General features: G+C 37.7%; 1 protein-coding gene across 1 annotated transcript in view; it reads right to left on the bottom strand.

Annotated features, from left to right (window-relative positions):
* The window catches only part of DIP2B (DIP2 disco-interacting protein 2 homolog B (Drosophila)), a 303,253-nt gene that overhangs the window by 86,469 nt on the left and 204,873 nt on the right, over nt 1-11,911 (bottom strand). The window contains exon 4 of the mRNA XM_006900236.1: nt 177-302. Coding sequence (XP_006900298.1) covers nt 177-302 — 126 coding nt within the window. The remainder of the gene's footprint in view (nt 1-176; nt 303-11,911) is intronic.

Genomic DNA, 11,911 nt, shown 5'->3' on the forward strand with positions numbered 1-11,911 from the left:
TATTTAAGGGTTCTATTTGTGTGTTGTTGACAATGTGACATTAAAACTTGCCACCTCCAGAGTGTGTGCCTATATATCTGTGTTGTTGCAGAGAGAGTTCCAACTTCTACTTCAGGAGAGGAAAAGCAGATAGAGAAGGAAATGCTGACAGACAGAGAAGGTTCTGATAGACCTACCAGGAGGTGTGCAGGCATCTGCAGGAGACTGGACAAATGTAGACCTCCTTTTGGTTGGCATTGGCAAAGCCATTTTCTGTTCTTTGTGCTTTGCCAGTGCTGCTTGAACAGCTTCCGTATGTATATCTGAAAAAAAGTGTAACAGTTGAATTATTAACAACTAGCTCTTAAAGTGTTTACCACTGTGGGCTGAATTATCACAGCATCAAATGTTGAGAACATAAAGGGAGTGATTAGGTGATCCTTATGTATTACTTTTTTTAAGACCAGTTGAAAATCAAACTTAAAATACAGACAAAAGAACTCATGAACAACTTCATATAACATACCAGACAAGGAGCAAACAGGTATGTGCTGGGGGGCGGAGAGGCGGGGGAGTGAGGGGACCATGAGCCTAATGTGCATCCGTGCCCAGAACAACCCCCACCTCTACATGGAACGAGTACTGAGGGTGTCTACAGGGCAGTCACGATTTCTCAAGGGAAAAAAGCTTAAGATCCGCTTAACTGTCTGAAAGAATACTGTGTTGAGAGCCCTCAGTTCTGTGCCACAGGAACAGAAGAGTTGAGTTTCATCTAGAAAAATGTAAGGGCAGATGTTACTTTTATGCCACTATAGCCACAAATGAATTTAGTTGACCACTTGATTGTCTAAAAACAAGCCAATAAAACCAAACTCATTGCCACCGAGTTGATTCTGATTCATAGCATCCCTATGAAGTACAGAGCAGAACTGTTTCATAGGATTAGGGGAGCTCTCTTCTTTATTGAAATAAGATTGCCAGGCCATTCTTCTACAGAACCAGTGAGTGAGTCTGAACTCGAAGCCTTCTGTATAAACCCCCATGCAAAGACTCACTAAATGCCTTTAAAGAAAAAAATCATTGTCATCAAGTTGATTTTGACTCATCATAACCCAGTAGAACTGTCTCTGTGGATTTCCAACATGGTAAATCCTTATGGAAGCAGGCTACCAGATCACTCTCCTGTGGAGGAGCACGTAAACAGGCTCTGGTTAGCAGCACTTAATCACTGGACCACCAGGGATACCTGAATGTCTAACAGTAATTTCCAAACAGAACTCCTGATTCTCCATCTCAATCTACAAACTCACTCTGCATTTCTACAAAACAGGACCATAACCTTCAACAATATCTTACACTTTTTTATTTTAAACTTTTACAAAACCCTCATGAGGTAGGTTATAACAACTGAAGTGCTTTACTTGTTCACACACACAAAATTTCCCTTTTCTCCAGGAAAGGGCCTCAAATGCATGCAAATCATCCTTAAAGACTGGTCCTTGCTATATCAATGTACTCCTTTATAAGAGTTGGACCAAACAGAACTTCTTGGTAATTCAAATAGTGAACTAAGAAGTTACAGGTCAGGGAGCTCTGGTGGCCTAGTGGCAAGAAGCTGCACTGCAATCCCAGAGGCGCTCGGTTTGAATCCACCAGATGCTCTGCTGGAGAAGGAGGGACAATCTCCTCCTGTACCAGTCAGATCCGATTTGACGGTACACACACACACACAAAATAATAAAATAAAATTTAAAAAGACGTTACATGTCAGAGAGTTGGGTCATTTTAACAGCAATGCTCAACAAGGAAAGAGGCCCAACTTCTCAGCTGAGATTTACAGAGCTGTTGCCCCCTTGTAGGGCTTTCTCAACTGTTCCTTCTATAGCTTACTCCAGCTATTTAAGGCTTGTGGGTTTTTGTTTTGTTTTGTTTTTTACAAGCAAATAGACCTTTACTAATACAACTATAAACATCTGTGTGTACATGTGTAAATTAGTTTCTACAACATCATTTTAAAGGGCTTAACAATACGGTATGAATGTACCATAATTTATTTAGTCAATCACTCATTACCAGATATTATTCTGTTTCCAAATTTTTGCTGCTATTCCCAAAAAGAAATCAGTATTTTCCCTTCAGTGTATATGTCTCATTATTAATTACAATTGTAATTAAAGTAAAAGTGTTTAACATGTTTTTCCATAAACACTTCAAAGTACATTCTTAGTACGTGTACCAACATCTAAAAATTCAATATGGATACAAACTATTACCTAGCCCATAGTTCAAATTTCCGGTTTAGCCACTTGTCCAATAATGTCACTTCCCATCTTTCCTGATCTACAATTCAATGTAGGATCACACATTACATTTAGTTATCACTTATTTTTTTTGTGACCTGAAATAGATTTGCCACCTGTATTTGCATAACTGTGACATTTTAAAGAGTACTGCTATGCACTGAACTGTCCATCACTCTCCCCACCCCAACCCCAACCAAACCACTGACTCTTAGTGACCCTCCCTTGGGTTTGTGGCTTATATAAGTCTTTACAGGAGAAGACAGACTCATATTTCTCCCTTGGAGCAGCTGATCATTTTAAACTGCTGACCTTTTTTGTTAGCAGCTCAATAAATAACACATTATTCCAGCAAGGTCCCTTGTAGTCCCCAAAATTCCTGGCCCATGCACCATATTTCCAGTTTGGAAACAGGACTATTCTTTTCTTATGTTATGAAGTTTTGTTGGCCTAGTGCGTAAGGGGCTGCACTGCCAGCCCAAAAGCAAATAATTTTAATCCATTAACTGTTCTGAGGAAGAAAGACGGGCAATCTCCTCACGAGCGACGTACAGTCTCTGAAAACCTGCTTGATGGTCTACTATGAATCAATTCTGCCTCAATGGCAATCTTGAGTTATTTGTTATATTAATGAAGTCATAACATTCTAGGGTAGATCCTAATCACTTCTGAGTTTTAAAAATTGGAATAGACACAGAGACATATACATAGAAAGACAGCTACTATGAAGGAATTTTTCCTAAGCCAAGAAACGTCTGTGATTAATGACAAGGAATCAACACAGCTGAGACTCTGAGTGGGACTATTCCAGAGCTGTAAGAAAATAAATTTCTGTTCTATAAAGCCATCTACCTGTTGTATTTGTGTTACAGCACCAGTAACTAACACAAGAACACACTAGTTATTTTGTAGAATGACAATTTGGTTTAATGTTTCCTTGTGATTATGTTACATATGTTGGCAATAATACCATAGAAGTGATACGTTCTTCTTAGAACAGGATGCCAGAGTGTACCTGCCCCATTACTAGTGATAATAACTTCAACTATTAGTTAAGATGCTGTCTGCCATATATTTAAAACACTATAAACTTTATTATTCTTTCCTTGGTAACAATAAGGACTCTGTTAGAAGATACTTTTTTTTTTTAATTGTTTTTTTGTGTGAGTGTACCGTCAAATCAGATCTGACTGGTACAGGAGGAGATTATCCCTCCTTCCTCGGCAGAGCATCTGGTGGATTCGAACCGTGTGCCACTGGGATTATAGCTGCAGCTCCTTACCACTAGGCCACCAGAGCTCCCCAGAAGATACTTTTGAGACTATGCAAATGTTCTATGTCTCATCACATTCTCACCTACTAGTTTTAGAATCTATTGGTGTTTTTTTACTCAATCAATTTTTACTTTTACAGTTACAAAATTTCCTTTATAAGGTCCTCACTCCTTCTATATTTATTAGTCAGAATGAATGTTATTACAGGCAAAAAAGCTTTCCTTTCTTCTCCATTTAATTATTTGCATTCCGATGTACCTACTAATTCTCCTTTTACTTCAAAGCTATGGTGTTGCTATCAATTATTTTGATGCTTACATTTTCCCATATTTGGTAAACAGTTTGTTGATGTTTGCCATGAAGTCAGAACCAACTCATAGCTTCCACCAAGCAGGTTTTCAGAGGCTAAGTAAATCATGCAGCAGAAGCTTGCTTATCTTTCTCCAGTGGACATAGCAGCCCTTTCAGATTAGCTCGTTTTTAAATATACTCATCATTCAGGGGCTTTATGAGGAGGAATGTGGCATCAGGATTGGAGGAAGTGTCATCAACAACCTACATTATGCAGATGACATAATCTTGCTTGATGAAACTGAGGACCTGAAGCGCTTGCTGCAAAGGGTCAAAGACTGTATGTATGGATTGAAGCTCAACATTAAGAAGACAAAGATACTCACCACTGAGGCAAATGGCAGCACCATGATGGATGGAGAAGATATTGAGATTGTTAACAGTTACAGTTTGCTAAGCTCCACAATCAACACTCCTGGCACCAGCAGTCAGGAAATTCAAAGACAAATTACACTGGGAAAATCTGCTGTCAAGGACTTTTCCAAAGTACTGAGAAGCAATAATGTCAGTCTAGAGACTAAGATGTGCCTGATCCAGGCCATGGTCTTCGCTATTACTAGCTATGCATCTGAGAATTGCACAATGACTAAAGAGGACAGGAGAACTGATGCCTCTGAGTTGTGGTGCTGAAGAACATTCTTGAACATACCATGGACTGCCAAGAAAACAAATCAGTATGTCTTGGAGAGGGTGAAACCAAGTTTTTCCTTGGAGACTAGGATTTTTTAAGCTCCATCTCACATACTTTGGGCATATGGCCAGGAGGGACTGATCCTTGGAGAAGGACATCATGCTTAAAAGGGCAAAGCATAGAAGACTCCAGATGAGATGGATTGATACATTAAGTAGGGCAAGGGAGGTAGGTGCGTTGGAGTCATAGTGACTGGTTCAGGACAGGGCAGGCTTCAGAGATGTTGTACCTACAACATATACCATAAGGTCGGTATGGGTCACAGGTGACTTGACAGTACATAACAACAACAAACAACATCACTGTAAACAGTTCTCTGCTTTCTGGTGGATGTTCATCTGGTACTACTCTTTTTCCAGTAGTGAAAAAAGAGATTTCTCCTAGAAGCCCTGACTGAATTATGACTCACAGCAACCCTATGAACAAGAGATCAAAGTCCTGCTCTATCCTGTACCATGCATAGGAGTAGTCATTTCCCAGTATCTATGGACCTCGCCAAAATATTGAAGAGCAAATGTCAGTTTGAAGACTAAGGTGCACCTGATTTTGGCCATGGTCTTTTCAATCAGTTGCTATGCATCTGAGAGCTAGACAATGAATAAGGAAGACAGAAGAAGAATTTATGCCTTTGAATGTGGTGTTGGAGAAAAGCAGCAAATATCCCATGGATTGCAAAAAAAATCCCCAAACAACTATGTCTTGGAAAAAGTGCAGCTAGAGTGCATCTTGGAGGCAAGAATTTGGGGCATGTTACTAGGAGAGGCCGTTTCTTGGGATAGGAAATTATATTTGGAAAGGTGGAGGGAGGGTTGGCAAAAGACAGGAAGACCCTCAACAAGGTGTACTTACATGGTGACTGCAAGAATAAGCTCAAGTGTATCAGAGATGATGAGGATGGCACAGAAAGGATAGGATTCAGATCTGCTGTTCTTAGGGTTACTCTGAGTTATGATTTACTGCACCTAAAAACAACAACTGACAACATTAATGAGCTCTTGTATATAACATGCTAGGCTATTAATGAAAAGCTTGGCAGTTTGAGGCTACCAGATGTTCTTGAAAGAAAGATGAGTAATCTCTTCTCAAAGACATACAATCTTGGAGACCCAATGGTGGGTTGCTGTAGACAGACTTGATACAACAGCAGTAGATTACAGGCAACACTGGATTACTTATTTTCATCTTAAATAGAAATATATACACACACACACACACACACACACACACACACACACACACACACATATATACACAGATATATATGTATGTATATAGGAAATGGTATTTTACAATATATCTGGGGATCGTGAGGATGGCTCAGGACAGGTTAAGGTTCAGATTTGCTGTTTGGTTCCTAGGGTCACTATGAATTGTGGTTGCCTTGATGGCACCATTTATGCTTTTATGAAGTGCTTAGAACTGACTCCTCTAGCATGAGACCAGATGGTACCCAGCTATCATTATGGAATATATTCATTAAGGATTCTATAAAAGAATCTCCATTTAAAGAGGGGGAACTGTAGAAGAGAATTAAAAATTCTCTAAGGAATCCTGACTTTCTGGAGCCACTGGTGTTCGATAAACTTTTGAAATTATTGCCCCAATAATCTTTAAATTTTAAATAAAAAGTATCCCCAGAATTATTCTTTGAACAAATGATTTCTTAATTGATAAAGTATGTCTGTTTTATGTATTATGCCCTTTTAAGGATTATGAGACCAAACTGACAATAGAAATGGGAAAGGTTAGATGGGAAGCTTAGGATAACAGTGGTGAAATAATTCTGGACAGGATATTGAGAACGGTAGCACACAAAAAGAATGCAATCATTGTCACTCCATTTTACATGTAGAAATTATGGAGATAGGTGTATCTTTGTATATACTTTCACATTAGACACACACTCAAATTTTCTTTAGTAGTTGCTAATTTTACATTGCCCTTTTTCCTATCCGAACTTAAATTTTTACTGTATTTCCCCCACAGAATGTATTGTTTTTATGCCTCAAAATGTTAGTGATTACTCATTACTCTCCAGAAAAATTAGACTATTTGAAATCATATTCAATTTCCCATGATCGTCAACTTTATAGGTTTCAAAATTCTAAGCTCAATACAATCATGTATTAGTATATAAGAGACTGAAACAATGTGAAAGTAAACTTAATAATTTGCAAAATTTTTTATTGCAAATGTTTAAAAAGGCATGATGCACAGGTGGCAGACCTGGCTTTAGGGCCTGGGGACAGCACTTATATTAGGACATCACTTTAAATAGACAGTTGTGGACAGATTATAAAGGAAATGTGTAGGAGGGTGGAGTCATAAGGTAGAAAGGTACAGCTCAAGGAATTACAAGCAGTCATATCATTTTAACTAATTTCTAAGGCAGCCATTTTAATATTTTTCCATGTGGCAAAGGTAGCAATGACTAAATTCAGAAACAGGAGGCTATTATAACATGAATTTTAGCACTGCCCTTGGTGCTGAGGGACAAACAGGAGTGGGATTTTCAATTATACATTTCACTTTGCCTTGCCTTTGTAAAGTATGTGTCATTTTCATGGAATATCTACATAACAAATTGCTAATCATCCTTCAAAATGGCTCGCCCATGAAGCCCATCCTTGATAATGCATTTCATTCCTAATAACTTTCATATAAGCCAAACAAATTAATAGAGGAAATTTCATTCACAAATCAAAAGAAGACTCTATAGGAATAATTATACCCAGTTTCTTGAATGATTTGCTCAGCAAGCAAACAGGTATGGAGAAAGGACACAACCCTGATGCACACCTGATTTTAAACCATGCAGTGCTACTTTGTTCTGTTTGAAAAACTGTTTCTTGGTCTACATACAGGGTTCACATAAACACAATTAAATGTCCTGCAATTTCCTTTCTTCTCAATGTTAGCTATAATTTGCTATAATCCACATAAATAAATGTCTTTGCATAGTCAATAAAACACAAAACCTATTTCTGGTATTCTCTTCTTTCAGTCAAGTTCTATTTGATATCAACAGTTTTATCCTTTGTCATGGCGTCTTCTAAATTTAGCTTGACTTTTAGCAGTGCCCCACTGATGTATCATTCCAATAATTTTAAATAATCTTAGGCATGATTTTACCCGCATTTAATATTAATGACACTGTTCGATAATTTCCACGTTTTGTTGAATGATTTGCTGAGCAAATAATTTGAGAAGTTGGACTATATAACTAATGTAGCATCAAGGTTGGAGGAAGACTCACCAACAACCTGTGCTATGCAGATGACAGAATCTTGCTTGCAGAAAATGAAAAAGACTTGAAGCACTTGAAGATCAAAGACTACAGCCATAAATATAGGTTACACCTCAACATTAAAACAAGAAATCATAATGTATACAAACCAATAAAAATTTTTAAAAATTCAACAAACCAAATATCCTCAGCACTGAACCAGCAGACAATACCATGAGAATGGAGAAAAGACTGACGTTGTTAATTATTTACTTTTACTTGAATCCACAATCAAACCCATGGTAGCAGCAGTCAAGAAAATAGAAGACATATATGCATTGGAAAAACTTGCTGTCAAGGACTTCTCCAAAGTTCTAAAGAGCAAGGATGTCAGTTTAAAGACTAAGGTGCATCTGATCCAAGACCTGGTCTCTTCAATTGCTTCCTTTCCCTCAGAATGTTGGACAATAAACAAAGAAGTCTGAAGAAGAACGAGGCCTATAAACTGTGGTGATGCCTATGAATTGTGCTTTTGGTAAAGAGTCTTGAATATTTCTTGGACTGCTAAAAGAACAAACAACTCTGTCTTGAAGAAATATAATTAGAGAGCTCCTTAGAGGCTAGGATACTGAAACTTCATCTCACTTACTTTGGACATAGTCCTAAAAGGAATCAAATCCCTGGAGAGATATCATGCTAGGAAATGTGAAGATCAGAAAAAGAGAGGAAGACCCTCAAGAAGATGAACTAACACAGTGACTGTGACAATGGGTTGAGCATGACTGACATTGTAAGGATGATGCAGGATAGTACTAGGCTCAGATGTGTTGTTCAGAGGATCACTAAGAATTGTAATCAACTCAACGCCACCCACCAACAATAATCGTACCCATTTTTATACTGTGTTTATATCTTGTATATATTTGTGGAAGAAGGATTCCTGTGTTTTCATCTGTGCATCTCTAATATCTAACATTGTGTTCAACTCTTAAGACGTCTATAGTAAATGCTTGCTGGACTAGACTCATATTACCTTCTTTGGCATAAGGAGTGAGTGTATTAACACAGAAAAACAAGTGACCCTACTTTGTCAAAGCCAGCCACCTTAGCAAATGTTTTAAGATCAGAGATAAAATTTGGACTGACTCAGAAATGTTCTCAGGGTGACAGATGAGAAATATTGTTGCATTTTATTCCTAGTTAAAGCAAAAGAATTTTTGCTTTTACAAGAAATCATTAAGAACAAAAATTTATTTAGAATTTAAAGATTTAATTTATTTAGGGATATCACATTAAAAATTAGTTTTGGTTATTTTTCGATTTAAAACATAATATACATAGTGTATAAAATCTAACCACATATAATACTGACTTGAGTTGGTTTTTCCCCAGACCCACCACCTCACAGAAATAACCCCATGTCAATGGATTGGTTTATGTTCATATCTACAAACATACTAATATACACAATCATTAATATTTATAAAAATAGGATCATATGCTATGTAATCATCAACAATCTGCATTATGCAGACAACACAATCCTCCTTGCTGAAACTAAAGAGGACCTGAAGCACTTGCTGCAGAAGGTCAAGGACTGCAGCCTTCAATATGGATTGATGCTTGACATCAAGAAAACAAAGATTGGAGACTAAAGTGCACCTGATCCAAGCCATAGTCTTTGCAATTACTTGTGATGTGTCAGAAAGCTGGACAATGACTAAGAATGATAGAAGGAGAACTGATGCCTTTGAGCTGTGGTGCTGGAGAAGAGTACTGAATATAACATGGCCTGCTAGGAGAAGAAACAGATTTGACCTAGAGAAGGTGAAACCACCCTGCTCCTTGGAGGTGAGGATTCTGAAGCTTTGTCTCACATACTTTGGATATTTTGTAAGGAGGAACCAGTCACTGGAGAGGGATGTCATGTTTGGGAGGAATGGCAGGAGAGAAAGACCCTCAATGAGATGGATTGATTCAGTGAATGGAGTAATGGGGGCAGGTGTGTCAGAGACAGTAAGATTGGCACAGGATAGAGCAGGGTTTTGGACTACTGTACATAGGGTCACTATGAGTCACAAGCAACTCAACACCAATAGCAAAAACAACATATAAAAATTGGCTTCTCTAGAATTCCACTGGGTGGATATACTAGACTGACTTAACTACTGTATTACTATGAACAATGCAACAACAGACATCCTTTCTATAGTATCTCTGTACACATATGTAGGTGTTCCTATAAAATAAATTCCTAGAAATGGAGTTTCTGAGTTAAACAGTATGAGTATTTAAAGTTTTCAAGATCTTGGAAAATTAGCGGGCTATCACTTTTAAAATCACTTGACTGTGAAGGAAAATTATTTTATGCTCCATTTACACTAATCATACTATTTAATGACCCTGAGGCTTAATTAGTTTAGTCAAAACTAAACTAAGACTACAATTTACCAAATTTTTGATGCCATTTTGTAAAGCATTCCTGGTGCCAGATACATTAAAATGTTAAATATATTCTTTTTATATTAGATGGAATATGGTTCTTAGCTGTCTTGAAAAAGATTGCTTATACTGAGAGAAAATACTTTCTAAATAATAGAACACTTGATCTAGCAAATAAGAAACCTGTACTTAATTAATCAAGCACAGTACCATATACCCAAAAGTATCGTAGCTGTGATAATAAAGCAGGTGATAGCAAATTTGCCAAAGCCAGGTCATTATTCACATTAATAAAGTTTTACCAGGTCCATAAGATAGTCTTAATTACAGAGCAAAGTCCTTTCTACTCAGCATCAGACGATACAACAAGTCAAACCACCCAAGAATTTTCTAACAGGATTAACTGTAGCCCACATGCTCATGTTAAAAGGAGATACTCACTGTTATTCTATTAGTAAAGCCACTTATTTGATAAGAACTGGCAGCTCTTTTCACTGGATTTGACTCATTCGCACGCAGCATACAATTCTTCTTGATCTTTGATAAAGAAATCACTTCCATGATTTGGTCCCCAGATACTGCTGCTTTTAGACATCTGCCAGAGGCAGGGGAAAGCCGACTATCACTTCCCAGCACCAATGTCTGAGCCAAATACAGTGATACAAATACTCCCTTAATATTGTTTTCTGTTTTAGTTTTGCTGCTTAGTTCAGGACAGCTAATTTCTTAAGAGATTAACACCGAAAGAGTTTTCAAAATAATCTTAAATCAGACCATTTTTTTAACTTGAGCATTTATTTACTTGTATCGTCTACACTAGTGACCTTGATGCATGTGCTCAGAAAGGAATATCCTGCCTACGATGCACAGGAAAAAGAAGTAGTAAGAGTATTTGAAATTTTAGATCCCTCCTGGCTAAGCATAAAGAATCAGATCTAAAGAACAAAACCAGGTCAAATACCTAAACTAAGTGATTATAAACTCTACATTGTGAGTGAAACATCAAACATTAAGTGTATTTAGATTTAATTATAATAATCTGAAATAAGCCTTTACCAAATAAGAGAATTAAGACTTCCCAGTTATACTCATTGGAATCAACACTAAATCCTTCTGTAATTTTATTCTTAATGTCTTGTAATTTTTTACTAAATGCATCCAACATTCTCAAGCTATTTTTTACAAACATGTAAATGTAACCTTTCCAACGAGAGAAGTAGCAAAAAGGTACAATTTTAGCTCCTCTCTAGGTGTCTCTCTGGAGACTAAGGTTCACCTGATACAGGCATAGTCTTTGCAATCGCTTGTTATGCATGAGAGAGTTGGACAATGACTAGGGAAGATAGAAGGAGAATTGATGCCTTTTGAGCTGTGGTGCTGGAGAAAAGTATTGAATGTACCCTGGACTGCCAAGAAAACAAACAGATTCATCCTAGAGAGGGTTAAACCAGGTTACTCCTTGGAGGCAAGAATTCTGGGGCTTCGTCTGACATACTTTGGACATGTTGTAAGGAGAGACAGGTCCTTGGAGAGAGATATCATGCTTGGTAAGGTGGAGGGACGGCGCAGGAGGGGAAGACCCTCTATGAGGTGGATTGATTCAGTGACTGGGGTAATCGGGATGGGTGTGTCAGAGGCCATGCGATTG

This window comes from Elephantulus edwardii, unplaced genomic scaffold (genome assembly GCF_000299155.1).
Source record: "Elephantulus edwardii isolate Elephantulus edwardi_28Jun2011 unplaced genomic scaffold, EleEdw1.0 scaffold00278, whole genome shotgun sequence".
In the NCBI taxonomy this organism is placed as follows: Eukaryota; Metazoa; Chordata; class Mammalia; order Macroscelidea; family Macroscelididae; genus Elephantulus; species Elephantulus edwardii.